The sequence below is a fragment of the Xenopus laevis genome, chromosome 2L (genome assembly GCF_017654675.1).
Source record: "Xenopus laevis strain J_2021 chromosome 2L, Xenopus_laevis_v10.1, whole genome shotgun sequence".
Taxonomy (NCBI): domain Eukaryota; kingdom Metazoa; phylum Chordata; class Amphibia; order Anura; family Pipidae; genus Xenopus; species Xenopus laevis.
Genome location: NC_054373.1, coordinates 144,965,705 through 144,983,801, shown reverse-complemented (window position 1 = coordinate 144,983,801; position 18,097 = coordinate 144,965,705). Strand labels below are relative to the sequence as shown.

Sequence of the window (18,097 nt, the reverse complement as noted above, 5' to 3'; positions counted from 1 at the left end):
TTTCAGGTAAAAACATGTGTTGTATCTTCAGAAGCAAAAAATAGCATCAAAAAGACAGAGTAAGGGAGAAAGTATGATTTTACAAATGAATAACTAATGATAGTGACACAATATATACTGTAGATAACTCAGACAGAAACAGGTAAACAGATTCGACAAATACAAAGATACAAGAGAAAGAAAGAAGAATGTATCAAAAGAGTATACACAGATTTTATAAAGATAGATAGATAGGTATCGAGACAAATGTAGATTTAATGATATAGAATAGAGATTAATAATAGATAGATACAATAGATAGATTGTGCAGATGATTGGATTTGTATATTAGTCCACTAATGGGGGAATGTAATATGTTTTGATAGCACAAAAAATGTTCTCAAAGACCATTGGGAATGTTAGCAACCAAAATTTTCATTTTTGCGTCCTTTTTGGGACATATATATTTTGTAAAACATGATATAATAAAATAAAAATTTGCAATCGCAAAGCATTTTTTGTGACAAATTATTTAATGAAACTCCAGAGCAGGTGTTAACTCTACCCTTTGCTTAGCATAGTGAGCAATCTAATATTCTTCAGCAAATGATTTTACATTGCAAGCAGCGCTAAATATTCACGAAAATGTGATTTTAAAAATTCCTCCCCTAAGAAAACCCTGCTTCATGAAAATAAACCATTTTCATAATAATAAACTTTTTTTAGTAGTATGTGCCATTGGATAATCCTAAATACAAAATTGCCATTTTAAAAAATAAGGGCCGCCCCCTGGGCGCATACAAACAAACCAAACAAATTGTACATGTTAGGTAACATGAGCCAATTAAAAGACTCTGTCTTTTGCTTCCACACTTCTTTCTGTTACAATTAGAGTTGTAGTTTTTCTGGTCAGGTGATCTCTGAGGCAGCACACAGATCGTCATGAAATGATGGTTCAAGGTAAGAGATGTAAAATGGCAATATTTACTTAAATATGTATACCAGTTTGGTAAGATTCTTTTAATGTGTCACTAAATATTCATTTTGCGGGTAAAGTTTTCCTTTAACCACATCACACAAGGTCAGAAAATATACTGTATGTACTTATTTGCTTGTAATACCCTACCTACACATAGGGGCAGATTTGCTAAGCTCGAATGAAAAAAACTTCGAATTTCAAAGTATTTTTTTGGGTACTTCGACCATCGAATAGGCTACTACGACCTTCGACTTTGATACGAACGATTCAAAGTAAAAATCTTTCGACTATTCGACCATTCGATAGTCAAAGTACTGTCTCTTTAAAAAAAACTTCAACTACATACTTCGGCAGTTTAAACCTATGGGGACCTTCCCCATCACTTTTCTAAGCTTTTTTGCTTCGAGGGTTTATTAACCCTCGATATTCGACCCTTAGTAAATGTGCCCCATACAGTAGGTTATTGTTAGTAGACAGGAAAGTATATAGTGACTATTAATATTACTATTACTATTATTAGTGACTATTATTAGTGACTGTTACAAGTACAAGTGGCTTTTACAAGTTGTGGCTTAGAGAAAGATCACCAATGCTGGTATTCACAGTAATTGCACTCAGGTAATTATTTTTTGCACCAAAAACCTTCTGCTGTAACAACCTGCAAAGCAGCAGATATTGTTTCCAGCCACATTCCTTTATTGTTGCCAAATGGATCTGTCCATCTCCACCCACAACCAATGAAAAGTATCCCATGGGGGTATCCCCAGTCACTCTGTGTTTTACTGCACACGATAAAAGAGAAAAAACTAACAGAAGTGACCCGAGGATAAAAGGAGAAGTGAAACAAAACAGCATAGAAGTAGAAAGAGAATAGGAAAGGGTAAAAGGCTCAGCGTTAGTGATGGGGAGAAACTAATAGGAAGCCAGGAAACAAGGGAAACAAAATGATAAAGGAAATAGAATAAAGGAAAGTGGCAAGATAAAGTAAGTAGTACATCATTTTCTTAAAAGCCCTTAGTCATGACAGCCTTGTATGTTTATAGCATAACAGTAAAAATGTGCAACTGTAAGCATAGCATTTGGAATGACAACAACATAATTAAACAGGTAAGAAATTTAAAATGAGGCAAAATATAGTACACTCCCTGCTGTTGTTTAGTGATAAAAAGAGCACCATGAGTAAAATAATTCTTAGACTGTAAGTTTTAAATGATGCACAAGCTGGGATGTTCCAGGGGACACATGGTTGCTGTCGACCCACCACCCACTCTTTATGCAATGCCACTGAATGTAGAGCAACAATGGCAACCTCTCGTACACTGCAGGGCTTTCTGTTTTACCTCATCAATACTGCTGCAATTGCACCAGAGTTTAAAACAGTTCAGATGGTTGCAAATATCCAAGCAGATGTATCACTCAAAATATACTACATACACAATTCATGTTATGCAAAGTGAATACCATTAATAATTATATTAATACAGGTATGGGGTATGCTATACAGAATGCTTGGGACTTGGGCTTTTCTGGATAACTGGTGTTTCCGTAATTTGGATCTTTATACCTTACGTCTACTAGAAAATCGTTTAAATGCTAAATAAACCCAATAGCCTGGGTTTGACTGCAGTAAGGATTAATTATATCTTGATCTAGTTTGTACAAAAGTACGAAGTACTCTGTTAAGATAATTCTTAGCAGAAAATACAGATGGTTATTTCTCTTCATGTGCTCAGGGCTAAGCAATGCTGTACAGTATATTGTGTACAACACTGAATACATGTCTATTTGTGACTGAACAGCATGCAACTTAGGAAGTTGACATACATAGGTTAAAAGCATTTAGGCTACTGTTACAATATCTGCATCAATTGAATGAGCAATGTTTAGTGGCAGATTTAGTTTATGGAATTATTATACTGGCTTGAATGCCACATACCTGTATTATGAGAGGGCTTGCAATCGCCTATTGCTGGAGATGAAAGAGAAAAAACACTTACTTTCCTGTGCCATGCTTATGACAGTCTCTGTAGTGGCATGGTACTCATCCTCCTCCAGGAAAGTTTTGTGCTGGAAAGAGTCTCCCTGAAACTCATGCTGATCCAGTATCTGCTGAAGAGGGGGTGCTTTGGGCAGCAGCTGGTTCACCACTTCCCGGGTGATGTTTGGGGCTTCTTTCAGCCTAAGTTTGCTCAGGATCTGAGATTTGATGCTCTCCAATCTAATTTCTTTGCTGTATTTCCTCCATGGACATACAGGGCAGTCCTGCTCCTCACTCTTATCCAATGTGAGCTCCACCTGCAGAGATCCCTTCTGCAGGATAGTGTCTCCTTTGCTTTTGGAGAACTCCACAGACAGGACAAGCATGCAAAGGAACAGAGGGCACAGCTGAGACAGCATTTCTTGACTTGAGTGTCCAGAGTGGGGCTACTGGCTGTTCTGTTGCTGCTGCAAAGAGGACAGCTGCTTTCTGAAGGACTCTATGGGGAGGGGTAGGCAACCACAGACCATGCTCTAGGCTGAGGGACTGCTTTTTATATCCCAACTGTTCTCTGTCATTAAACGCTTTCATTGGCTGGGGCGGTAACAAAAGGACCCTAGTAGGGCTCTCAACAAAGTAAAAAAGGAGAGGAGAGAAAGAGCACAGAAGGTAGCAAAGTAAGTTAGGACTGAGCTCTCGTTGCTTTTGTCAATTTAAATTGTAGTCTCTTGGTACTGCAAGTGACAGATCTCAATGACCACTCCTATGCCCCTCACTCCCTCTTCCCACCCTTACTCACCTTTGTAACCTGGTTTCCTCCCTTTTCTCTTCTCAAAGTGCATTCAAATGGCACATGGTCTTACAAACAGAACATTATTTAATATTCTATGCAGATTACATATGTGTGGTGTGCTGTTCATGTATAACTATGTAGCTAGTAGTTTTTTAGAATAACTAGTAGTTTTTCATAATGGAAGAATTACACATTTACATGGTCAAACAATTCATTTTACAACTGTCTGACTTTGTGCTTTCCCTCATTTGTTGTTAGTTGCATTTTGGTGTTATAGCTTATTGGCCGAAGTGGAAAGCATGGAATTGAAAATCGCCCTGTTTCGTAAAATATGTATACCATGACTGGTGTGTGTCCTATGGTTTTTAGCAGATGGATGGTTTAATTGTACAGCTTTGACATAATTGTGGAACTCTTTTGGTATGGTGACCTTTTTAGTTCTACAGAACAGTGAGTAAGGTATATTTTGCACCCTAAGGAGGCATCATCTAACCATTTTACTGGTGATCCAAAGGTTTTTCTCTACAATTACAAATTTTCTAAAATGAATATACTTTTAATATATAAATATAAGTATATTATGTATATATTATGTATATTATAGTGAAAATAATAACACTGTCATGGCTATGGCCTCATGTACATCTATGTTTCACTTGCAATAGCAGTAACTTAATCTGGTCCCATAAAAATCAGATCAGGGACACTAAGGGCAGTGACACACCAGGAGATTAATCGCTAGCGATAAATCTCTGCTTCTCAGGGCAACTAATCTCCTGCACTCTCCAGTAAAATGCTTTCCCATAGGCAATAATGTGAATTGCTTGTGGTAAAACCAATGTGTCGCTCCAGTCTCCCAAAATCACTTGAAGTTTCCTCTTGTAACGCCCCATTATAGAGGCCTGGATGCTGTATGATAGGTTAATATATAATGTTTAGTTTAGGCTCTGTGTGAGCACTAACTACATGCAAGACAACATCAGAGCTAGTCATTTAAAAGTCAGCTAACTTGGAATCTACAGGTTTTTCTTTTTTCTGTAATGTCTTCTAATGTGTGAATAGGGTTACCACCATTTCTGGAAAAAAATACCGGCCTTCCGATATTGGCATCAAGCATAATTTTCACCGGCCAGGTGGCAACCCTATGTTGTGATGAAATAACAGATAAAAGAAAATAATTATAATAAGCATGGTGATATATTGCCAAATATTTGATAGTTTTTAAGCATTAACCTGAAAAACTATTTTGTGCATTCCTGTTTTAACTACTGCTATATCCAGTCAATGAATGAACCCTACTTTTCCAGTTTCTATATGTGGACATTTTAAAAAGCAATTGTTAAGAAATAAGCATACATTTGGATACGGTTATATCAGGTTGCAACAGGTGCAATAATCGCAAAATTCTAAAGGATAGTGCATTGTGAGCAATGTGTGGATGACACTTTTCAGCATATTAATATGGAAACAATATTTCCTCGTTGCTTTTGGCACAAAACAAAGCTTGAGTACCAAAATCTGTGTCTAGAGACACCAAAATATAAATAGTGCATATTAATTTTAATAGGTAACACTTTAACCTCCGCAAACTTGGTTTATAGGGCTTATTTGCTATAACAAATGCAAAAGTGCAAAATGCATACAAAATTGCATCTGTCCAAGTGCTATTTACAAAGGTACTTTGTGTAAGATAACCCCACAAATGCAGCATGTTTGCTTTTTATGTGTTGCAAAAGCCTCTAAAAGCTAGGTAACCATACACTGAACCTGCACCTGATCAAGTACACACGGGTACCTGCAAAGTATAGTAAAATCGACAAAGTGGTCAGAATTCAGGCATAAAAGTCTTGGGTGCATGAGTGGGTGAGTTTAAGTAAGCATTTTGTACAAAATTTCTGAAAATATGCTTAAAAGTTGCATTTAACAATATCTACGGCCTGGTTTCAGTGTTCAAAATGAAAGAAAAGGCATACTCTGCCTCCATTCTGCTGTGTGCAATTTGTTGCATGTTTTTGTGCTCTGTTTCAAAGCTTCCCCCTGAAATACATACAGTACTGTATTGGTGAGGGACCCACCCCCTAAATTGCACACCATTCAGATGTGCATGTTAGAGAGCAGCAGGAGGCACAGCCTGTAATGAGTCCCTTTCATTACCACCTGACTTAAGGCCTCCTGACGCTATGCTGTGCTCCTTACACCATATTTTCAGTCCTTGGGTGCAAGTGCTTCTTCAATGAGCACTTAGGGACACACTCTTAAGCCCCTTACAGCTGCAACAATTGTGGCCTTGGTCTATGTAAATCACCAGTCTCCCACAAATTTGTGTGTTCAAAATAACATAATAAATATGAATGCCAGTTGTTTTCTGAATACTTTAGTACTATATAAATACTGTATTATACTGCAGATATGATAAATATAAATTTCAAATCTCTCTTGAGAAAAGAGATAACATTCATAGGCTACCAAAAGTATGTTTCTTCTAGACAATTCAAAATATAAATTGTAGGTTCATATTTTAATACTTGACACTTCTGGTAAGAAAAACTCTAGCGGTCAATCTGCCATGTTTTATGTACTTTGCTCCCTCTCTTCTATAGAAGAGTGTTATAGAAGAATTCTATAAATAATTCAAAATTGGAAAATATGCATATTTGTACACAAAACGATTAAATTACAAATCTTTCATAAATGTCATTTTCTTTCTTACAATATTTTCAAATGCACATTTGCATCAACCATTCTTACACATACCCATATCCCATAACAGTAAAGTAATCTTTAACAAATATTTTTAGTATGTACAGTTTTTGAAATATTTATAGAGGGTAAATGTGTTTTTGTATAGAAAACTAGTAAACTGCAAATCTACAATTTTTTCACAGACACACCTTGACAAACAATGACAAACCAATACTTTCTGCTGGAAATAGCTGTTTTCAATGAAAATCCCCACTCTCCACCAGGAACTTTGGGTGCTCTTCTCCCACCCTGTACCATACAGCACAATTACTGTTTACAGTAAAACAAGTAATGAGAAAGAATGCATGACTAAAATAAAAAAAAACTCTAAAACAAAGGATGCAAATGCTAAGGCTTATTGATCAGAATACTTTATCCATTAGTCTTGCTGTTCAATAGACAGTTTTAAGGCAAAACCAGGCGCCAAATGGTAGAAAAAGAAAAAAATGTGTATGTTTGTGTGCTTGTACATAATGTGTACCCTTGTCAAAGTTGTGTGTCAAAAGTGTGGATAACTGTGCAAGAGGCATCCAACACAGCAGAGTCATTTTACATTGCTGAAAGTATGGGGGAACAGTTCTGGGGGATGCAGGATGTGTCTAAACAGCAGACACATGATTTTCACATGTGGTATTTGGAGCCAATCCTGGGACAGTTGGGTCTCAAGTCAAGACTGATCACATAGCCCCCTAGACTTATTCCCTAGGGAGCTGTGTAAGAGTACAATGCATGTTAGTTGTTACTAGAGATGCCAGGGAGTGCATTAGATGAAGCACCAAAAAAGCTAGATTCAACATTGCTGGCTCTTAAGGCATTTGTCTGCCAGCAAGTAAAATTAACATGTTTGGCAAGCAATGGGCTGGCATGCTTTGATGCCAGGATTAAATACATGTGACCCCCAGATACAAGACACTACCCCACACTAATCCACAATAGCTACTCTTCTTCTACCAGAATTAGTTTTTTCAAGGAACAGTAAACTGTAAAAAATAAGAGAGTGTTTTACAGTAGAACCCCGGATTTTAAGTTTTCCCTCATTTAACATTGTTGTTTTGTGGTCCCACCTATATATTATGCATAATACAAATCCCTGATTTTACATTTTCCTAGATTTTACACCATTTTTTTCTATTCTCCCCGGAAAAAACGTAAAATGGGGGTTCTACTGTATATTTACTTATATACAATATGCTTTTACCCTGCACTGATTCAAAAAATGTACTTGTTACAGAAATACTTTTGAAGTTTATATAAACAAGCTGCTGTGTAGTCATGGGGGCAGCCATTGCAGCTGAATAGAGTAAAAAGGTTGCTGTTTACACCGCAGGTAACAAATAAGCTCTGTACAATACAATGGTCTTAGTTCTTACACAGAAAAATAAACAGGAGTATAATGCCACTGATGGCCCTTTATAGAACTGCATGTAAAAACCTTTTCTAATATTAAATTGGACATTTTTTGTGTTGGTAATTTCTGATACATTTCTGATTTTATTTCTGATGAATTTTGATCTGCATATTTATATAGCAACAGGTTGTATACATTCATATACAAATGATCTTTCATGGACAAATGATCTTTCATGGACCTAAGCTGCTACCTGCGGCAACATGCAATGTATATTTCCTCACCTTTTCCCTCACAGTTTATCTTCTAGCCCAATATCCATATATGCAAAAATGTTGACATTTCTTTATAGCATAATATAAAGTCCATTTGGTTTAGCAATACAGTTACCATTTGAAAGGCATTTGTCAAACAGACTTGCATTCATTTTGGCAACATGGTATGGGGTTTTACAGTTTTGGTATAAAAATAGATGTCTGATAAGCTTTTTTAACTTGTGTTGTGGATTTAATAAATCAGAACTCGAACAGAATTTGGTGTAATGATGATTTTACTACAGTTGTCTGGTTTTGGCAATATCAGAAGGTAACAAACCTAAACAACACCTTGATATTTAAAAAAGTAATCTTAAAGCTTTAGATGGCACACTGTATATGAGAATTTTGTAAGACTATAGAGTATTTTATTTGACTTTAAAGTGACTTTAAAGAAATGTATAGCATACCCAAAACAGATACACAGAAAGGTATCTTTCAAAACGGAGATTATGAGGTAGCTTAGAAATCCATTCCACCAGACCAAGTCCTTAAAAAAATGATCTTTGGAACATGTTGCTTACCAAAGGCATGACAAATGTTGCACTACTGAGACCCGGAAAAGGTTGAAACTATAGTATATTCTGAATATGGGTGGATTCTCTCAGTCATGCTGCAGAACTTTTGGACTAACATTAGTTTAAGCAGTACCCATACAAAGCATGCAATTTTTTAAGGAGTTACCCATTTAAATATGCACTTAAAAATATATATGTCATTTGAAATAAAATAACTTTTAACTCTCTTCTCAGTTACTTGATCCTGATTAACACGCTTTCAAACAGGTACCCATGCTTTCATTTTTTAAATCTGTAACATTGACTCATTGAATGGTCCCTCCCCTTCATATGCTCAGAGGAGAGCAATACTGTGTAGGGTATATTGTTTACAGTACAGCCTACAGTTCTATTCTAATTTGTGACCGAACCCTGTATGGATTTAGGCAACCGTGACAAGTTCTGCATCAACTGACTGAACAATGTAAAGTGGCAGATTTAGTTTATGGAATTGTTATACTGGCTTGAATGCCACATACCTGTATTATGAGAGGGCTTGCAACTGCCCACTGCTGGAGATGAAAGAGAAAAAACACTTACTTTCCTGTGCCATGCTTATGACAGTCTCTGTAGTGGCATGGTACTCATCCTCCTCCAGGAAAGTGTTGTGCTGGAAAGAGTCTCCCTGAAACTCATGCTGATCCAGTATCTGCTGAAGAGGGGGTGCCTTGGGCAGCAACTGGTTCACCACTTCCCTGGTGATGTTTGGAGCTTCTTTCAGCCTAAGTTTGCTCAGGATCTGAGATTTGATGCTCTCCAATCTCATTTCTTTGCTATGTTTCCTCCATGTACACACAGGGCAGTCCTGCTCCTCACTCTCATCCAATGTGAGCTCCACCTGCAGAGATCCCTTCTGCAGGATAGTGTCTCCTTTGCTTTTGGAGAACTCCATAGACAGGACAAGCATGCAAAGGAACAGAGGGCACAGCTGAGACAGCATTTCTTGACTTGTGAGTGTCCAGAGTGGGGCTGCTGGCTGTACTGCTGCTGCTGCTGCTGCTGTTGCTGCTGCTGCAAAGAGGACAGCTGCCTTGTGCAGGTCTCTATAGGGGAGGGGTAGGCAACCACAGATCATGCACCAGGCAAAGGGACTCCTTTTTATATCCCAACTGTTCTCTGTCGTAAAATGCTTTCATTGGCTGGGGTGGTAACAAAAGGCCCCTACCAGGGCTGTCAACAAAGTAAAAAAGAGGGAGAGAGAGAGAGAGAGAGGAGAGGAGAGGAGAGGAGAGAAAGAGAACAGAAGGTAGCAAAGTAAGTCAGAACTACGCTCTCGGTGCTTCTGTGTCAGTTTGAAATGCAGTCACTTGGATCTGAAAGGGGGCTGTGACAGATCTTAAAGGCACAAAGCCTGCTCCTTAGCCACTCCTGTCCCACCCACCCCCACTCCCACCCTTACTCACCTCTGTGACTTGAACTACCTCCCTTTCTCTCTCTACTCAGATGAAATTTTATTGGAACAGAATCTTGCAAATGGATTATTAAATATCCAATGCAGCATATGCATGCAAGTAAATATGTACTGTATGTATATGTGTGTGTGCATTTTTTTGTGTTTAGCATTTTTTTTCTTTTTTACCTCCTCTTACTATTAAAAGTGCATGTTAAAAACATTAACTGTAAAGCGCCTGCCTATTTAATGACTGTGTCCTTGGAAACTGTTGCAGCTGCACTGCTGGACATAGAATTACTAGTGTTCTGCAAGATATGCATTTCAGTAAAGCAGTGTCAGTTAGGGCTGCAGGAGCATTGTACGGTTACATAAAACAACTTTTATAACCACCCCCTCTATATCCCTGGATGCTGACCTGTCCTGCAGGCGAATCATGATATTCTGCTTGTATAACTGAATCATGATTCTGCTCTGCATGATTAGCAAACTTTTAGTACATTAACTAAGATTCGTTGTACTAGTAGTCAGAATTACAGGGCTGGGGAATTTAAACTTTTATTTTTTTATCCAGATTCCATACTTACTCTTAATATCAGAGCTGCCTAATGTTGCCTTAACAGTAGCACTGACACCCCTCTGTTATATCTCCATCTTTCCTGAACAAGATCCAACCCTTCTCCCCTAACAGCCACACTGCTTCCTATAAAAGACGTAAAATTCCATTCTACCACACGCAATGAAAAGATGCCTGTGGAGTACTGCACTGACTGCAGAGATTATTGGAAAACACGTTTATAATCATCATCTGTGATCTTGGTAGACAAAAAAAGCACCTAAAAAGCAAACAACACAGCACCAAATAAAAGCATCACTTGTGCATAATTGCAATCTTTAACAGATTACTATTGTATCAATGATTTATTTTTTCTTGACTCTACTGACCTCAATTACATTTCAGCTGCCATCTGTCACTCATAAGGTTACCAAGTGTCAAGAAATACATCCTTTGTACAATTACCACCTGAACACGTAGGCCTTATTGTGAATGGAAGGAGAGATTTATATTTCACAGGGATAAATAACAAGGAACTTTGGGAATTTTTTAAATTAAAAAAGACACTTGTATATGATTTTACACTTCTAGATTTTGCTGGACAAACAACTTTACAATGGTAACCAAATGGACTTTATAGTATACGACTAGTAATGTAATGGCAGGCAGGCACCAATCTGAACCAAAAGTTTTGTAAAAAAGAGACATTACATTGTGATTAAAACACAATGACAGCCTTACGCGTTTTGTGTCAACAAGGACAGTTAGTCATAGAGCTTAATAATTAAACTATTAAAAAAATTACAACAATGCATCAAATATGCAGTAATATATAGTAATGCTTAAAATCATGTTTTGTTTATTTTGTCTCGATATTCACACATAAGTTGGAGGTACATTAATATTGGGTAATATGACAAAAGAAACAAACCAAAATGGTCTATTTTCCTTTCTATATATGTTTCGGTGATTTTTAATATGGTTGCAGCCAGACTGCTTTTGCACTTTCACTTCTGAAAGAGCTCATATGTGAATTTTATTTAAATAAAATGAAATTTTAGAAAATAAACACACAAACACATAAAAGAAGTAAGTTGCGGCACCTAATTTACAGTGTCCATACCTCCCAACTGTCACATTTTTAGAGGGACAGTCCCTCTTTTGACAGCTCAACCCGCAGTCCCTTATTTGTACTGGAAAGTCCTGTTTTTTTCTTCACTGAACAGCCAGAAAAAGAAACAAAGTTTCTAACTTAATTGGTTTTTGGCAGAGTATATAAGTAATGGTAACAATTTCGAGATAAGGAAATAAGTAATTGTATCAATGTAAGATACCAGGTCCCTTAGGAAAAGTTAGACTCACAGCTTAAAGGGCAATTCACTTTCATTAGTAAAACTGTAATTACTCAGAAATATGTTCAAACTTTCATAACCTGCCAAATTTTGTAAAATAAACATGGTAATTAAAGGGTGTGGCCACAAAATGGGTGCGGTAAAAAAATTTGGCACGATGCACACGCCAACTTTTTTGTCCCTCTTTTTATTTCCAAGTGTTGGGAGGTATGAGTGTCTGCAAAAAAATAGCTGGCTTTGCTAATATCAAGCATGTGTTACCCACACCAAGTATGCTTATGTTTTGTTAGATTTAGCCACATACACCTTCCAGGCCTATATAATGGACAAAGTATTCTATATGCCAATGGTAGAAGCAACATTGATTGCTTCTGTATGTCTTACTTATATTACATATAATAGCTCACTTAGATTGAGAATTTAAAAAGAAATGTTCTGTTTTAAGAAATATGATACCATGCAGGTTGCCAAGATTGTGCTCCTTATATGAGGAAATATCTGAACAGTAATAAAATAGTGAAACCATTTGGCAAAAATGAGTGTACTGACTTAGCATTCCATAGCTGAAAAGCATTGACATCACTTAACCTTCTTGAAGTATATCTGGAGCAATATTAGGAGTTTGGATTGAGGAAATGTAGACATGAAGCCCCTAGGTGGCACTAAGTATCTTTCTTTTGCACTTAATCTTAACACTGTCGTCATAAACCATTTAGCTGATGTCGTTTTAGCCTACGGCTTGTGTCAAGACTGAATGTATAAATAAACATTTGTCCATGCCTGTTTGCAAAAGGATTGTTAAAGTCCAGATTCCTCAGATCACCAAGAAATACAGCAAGATTCACCAGCCATGAGGGAGATAATAGATGTACTGATTAATCATTTCTACCAACAATAATCTTGGCCTTTAACCCCACAAGCAGAATTCACATACTGTGTAATTTCAACACCGACACACTATTTTCATAGATTGATTGAGTGGAATAACTTTATTGACTACACTATTTAAAGCAGAAAGGGTGAGGACCATCTACCCTGGCCATTGTGGTATAATTAATAGAACAGGTTTAAAATTGGCAGCAGAACAAATAGTAAAACCAACTATGGAGCTCCAAGGGAGAGGAACGATGGCAGCCTTGTTAAACCACATGGGACATAACTGTTCAGTGAGTTTGCAATTGATCCTCAGCATTCAGCTCAGATTCAAAAGCAACAGATATGACCCATGTGGCCCCCCCTCAAGTCTCTGATTGGTTACTGCCTGGTAACCAGGGTAACCAGTCAGAGTAAACCAAGAGAGCTAAAAAGCAGGAAGTAGTGTTCTGTTATGTTAGACATTCAGTCACTCAAGCCTTTATACATTACATTTTTGCCTAACTAACTAGATTAGAAACATTTTTTATTTTGCACAATTATCAATTTACCCAGTCTTTATTTTTACATTGAACAATTCCTTTAAAGATAAACAACCCCTTTAACTGTTACAATTACAAGACCCGCAGACTGAAGTGAGTTTGCCAGAAGAAGGTAATACATCTAGGGTTTTCTGTGTGTACGGTGCATAAACCAGCAACTGACACCAGTCTCGTACTTCCAGTTATAGAGTTGCATGCATCAGCGACAGCGAGCACAATGCTAAACTAATTTTTTTGTTTTATTGCAGAACATGGTTTTGGAATTCTCGGAAATCTGGGAATTCTGGGAATAAAGCTTTATTTATTGAACTTTGAACTGCTATATGATATTGTACTATACTATATTTATTATTGAAAACCACCTGTACCAAAAGTGACAACATTCCAACACTAATTCCAAAATAGGCACAAGCTAACATCCATGGTGGTGTATCATACACAATAGGGATCATTTACTAAACCCCTAGGTTCAAGTGCTAGAACACTAAAGTGCATAAGTGCACATCCCTTAGTACATACTTAACAAACAGAGCATCAGGAGGCACAGCTAGCCCTCTCCTTATCTCCTGACTTTGGTGGTAAGAACAGGACCCCAATGCTGGCTACACTCCTGGTGTGGCAATTCTTCAAATACAGGGTGTAAAGTGCAAAAAACTGACAATTGCCTTTTTTACAAATTGCACACTGAGTACGGCATGGTAAATGACCCCTAATTTGTGGTGGTTGCAATTAAGAAATTATTCTGGAATTTTATGAAAAAATGATGCGTTATGCTTAAAGGAAAAATATACCCCTCAAACAATGTAGGTCTCAATAAAAAGATATTGCATAAAACAGCTCATATGTAAAACCCTGCTTCATTAAACCATTTTCATAATAATATACTTTTTTAGTAGTATGTGCCATTGGGTAATCCTAAATAGAAAATTGCCATTTTAAAAAATAATGGCCGCCCCCTGGGATTGTAGGATAAACTGTGTACACAAACAAACCAAACTATACTTGTTAGGTCACATGAGCCAATTAACAGAAAGAGTTCTGTCTTTTGCTTCCACACTTCTTCCTGTTACAGTTGTAGTATTTCTGGTCAGATGATCTCTGAGGCAGGACACAGACCATCACGAAATGGTGGTTCAAGGCAAGAGATGTAAAAGTCAATATTTACCTAAATATATACAACGGTATGACAAGATTCTTTGATATGTCACTTAATTTGTTATAAACTATCTGTTGCTGAAGTATTCATTTTGGGGTTATAGTTTTCCTTTAATAAACATGGCAGTTTGAGCCAGAAAATGAGCCCTCTTATTTCTTTGGCAATCAACAAGCAATTCGTTTTGATTAGTCTATACCTGAAAATGAAAGAAAAGAACTGTGTGTAGTTTAAATCCCCTTATTTGGTGAGGTTGCCAAACAAATGGAACTGTATCAAAATCAAACTGTAACGCAAGTTTGTGAAGAAAGTTTAGATAAGGACTGTATCAATATGACAATATAGTCTTCACCTGATAGCAAACCTGCCTGATAGATACTGTATCTGCTCAATTTTGACAGCAGCTCCGTATTAATGCAGTTATTCTATCTATCTAATTTATCTATTTATCTATCTATCTATCTATCTATCTATCTATCTATCATCTATCTACCTACTAGGGATGCACCGAATCCAGGATTCGGTTCAGGATTCGACCTTTTTCAGCATACGCAAATTAGGGGTGGGGAGGGAAATTGCGTGACTTTTTGTCAGAAAACAAGGAAGTAAAAAAGTTTTCCCCTTCCCACTCCTAATTTGTATATGCAAATTAGGGTTTGAATTTGGTTCGGTATTTGGCCGAATCTTTGGTGAAGGATTTGGGGGTTCGGCCGAATCCAAAACAGTGGATTCGGTGCATCCCTACTACCTGCCCTAGACAAGTATAGCCTGGGGTGTACTAACTCCATTACTTTTCCTAATTTGGGGAACTGAGCTGCTGGTGCCCCAGCTTAATCCAGAAGATGAGGTCTAATTACATCCCCTGGACCTTCAGTACTCCTGCCTATCATTCAGGCTGAGAACAAAGAGTCAAGTACATAGGCATTCCCATGCTTTTTATCAACTAGGAAGCAGAGCCTGGGTCTCATAGAGCATTCTGGGAGATATGTTCCATCCCTCTAGTATTTTCCCAGTCAGCGTGCCACAGTTTATAACAAGTATGGATGTTTATAATAAGTGCAATTACAAATCTAACAACAATAGCTGCACATATATGGCCACCTTAAGTATTACAAGCACCCCTCACTCCATCTGCACATGTGCCGAAAGTCACGAAAATTTCCTGGAAATTTTCGTGACTTTCTGTGCAAGCGCAGTTGCTCAGCATTTGTATCAGCAATACCGACCAGCTGACATCCCTGAAAGGTTTCTCACTCAAACTAACAAACAAGAACTGCTCACACCAATCTGAGCTGTCTGTTCAAGTGTGTCCATTTACTCCTACATGCACGCTCTATGATGTACTCTCATGCCCGTTCCGGCACATGTGCATGGCACGGTGATAGATGCCAAGGCCCTCATACAAGTGTAAGGTGAGCATCTTCTGACTGACAGTGAGTGTTCCTGTTGTGATCTGACTCCTGGTATTTATTATTGGCCTGCTTTGTGACCCTCTCTTTGGATTCTCCCTTGACTACTGCGGATTCTGGTTCTAACCCCTGCCTGGATCTGTTAAGATTCTTGTCTGAACACTCACTATCTACTGTAATAAATAACAGAGCAAACATATATATATTATATATATATATAATCAAATGTGCATTGATTTGGCATCTACAACTGAGTATAGACTGTGTATTATTAACTGTTTTATATACTGTATAACATAGTTCAACCAACGAGGTTGGGGTTGTTTTCTCTGGAAAAAAAAAAGACGCTTGCGAAGGGACATGATTACACTTTACAAGTATATTAGAGGACATTACAGACAGATAAGGGCAGATCTTTTCCCTAATGCCCTGCTGGCCTACTGGGTGATGTGATGGCTGATTCTGTTAACACATTAGGAGTGGCTTGGATGGTTTCTTGAAAAAGCATAATATCAAAGGCTATTGTGTTACTAAAATCTACAATAAGTATAGATATCGATATACACTGGAGGTGTTGAACTTGATGAACTTTTTTGATGGTCTTTTTTCAAACCAACTTAACCATGTAACTGTGTAACTTCACGGGCTACTGTGATTGTTGCTTTGGTTCCTCACTCCTACAAGATTCCTCATAGACATCATAAAAATAACAATAAATCCAAACTGACCAAAATGATTACAAGACCTGCTTTGTGTATATAATTGATTTATATGTGTAATTAGTATAGCTAAAAAAAGGCATGCCCATAATAAATATGTCATCGCCTTCTTCACCCATAAGTCATTTTCAACTGGCTGTAGTGCTGATTAATGGCAGAGGAGGACTATCCAGAGAACATTCATGAAATAATGAAAAACGTTACCTTCATAACTGTTTTATAAAATTACATTTAAACCAGGTATTCCTACATGAATAAATAGTAACTATGAAAACTGTGCAACTAAAAACGGTATTTTTAAATCTAAAGCACAATAACAGATTAAAAGTTTTGTTCTGTTGTAACAGAAGGGATGAAGGTCTGCTTAGCATTCTGAACAAATAGGCTTCCATTTCTTTTTAATTTTTTCCATATGAAGGAATAGCAGATGGTGTGTGTAGGCATTTCTTCCCTTATTTCTAATAATAATTATTTGAAATACTATTTATTTGTACAGGTATGAGATCCCTTATCTGGACAACTGTAATTCAGAAAGCTCAGATTACAAGAAGGCCATTTTCCATAGTGTACAATTTAAAGGATATGTGAACCTTTTATTTTTAGATTGCCTAAAATTACTATAAATAGCCGCCAAAATAACATACATTTCTCGTATTTGTTTTGTTTCATTCTTATAGAAAGTTCAACTGTAGCTCTCTTAGTTCCCTATCTAGCATGAAGCTCCGCCCCTTTTGTATTCTGCGCACACTATTGTTCTCCGACTATGAAGACCACAAAGTGGTGCCTACTAGGCATGCTCACTACCTCTGCTCCAATGAAAATAAATCAGGCATGCACAGTAGGCACATCTTTGAGGTCTTTGAGGTTGGAGATACAAGGAGTACTTTAATTTAATTTAATGCCCTGTGACTTTATTAATAGACAACTGAAGTCAACAATTTCAAGAGGAAATGCTCTTAAAATTGAACATGCATATTAATTTTAGGATTTGGTATACACCCAGATTTTTTGTGAATGATTAGGTATAAAGCCAAATATTTCCAGATGATTCAATATTTATTCGATATCCTCAGATTATAAATTTTGGTACATCCTTATTATCCTTACATAAAAATGGAAAACCTTAAGAGCCTTTTTGCTGTTCTACAATACAGGAGCTTTGCTGTCTCACATGAATAGAGCTAACAACTTAATTCATTTTTGTTGTAATCAAAATTGTGTACAATTGAAATTTGATAAACAAATTAGAGTAAAATAAATAAGAAAACACTAAGTAAAAAAAATACAAATATTTAAATTAAATCTGGAGTCCTATAGATTCTATTTTAATCAAATAAGTACATTTTTTAAATATTATTTCCTTTTTCTCTGTAATAATAAAACAGTATCTTATACTTGATTCAAACTAAGATA

At 36.9% G+C, this 18,097-nt stretch overlaps 1 protein-coding gene across 2 annotated transcripts in view; it reads right to left on the bottom strand.

Annotated features, from left to right (window-relative positions):
- The window catches only part of gdf11.1.L (growth differentiation factor 11, gene 1 L homeolog), a 73,535-nt gene extending 63,523 nt beyond the window's left edge, over positions 1–10,012 (bottom strand). Inside the window, exon 1 of one of the 2 annotated variants that reach the window (XM_018247411.2) lies at positions 9,231–10,012. In XM_018247411.2, coding sequence (XP_018102900.1) covers positions 9,231–9,765 — 535 coding nt within the window. In that variant the 5' untranslated portion in view covers positions 9,766–10,012. Of the gene's footprint in view, positions 1–2,955; positions 4,310–9,230 lie in introns of those variants that run through there. The other variant, XM_018247410.2, reaches the window with a different exon arrangement.
- Between the last annotated feature and the right edge of the window lie 8,085 nt (positions 10,013–18,097).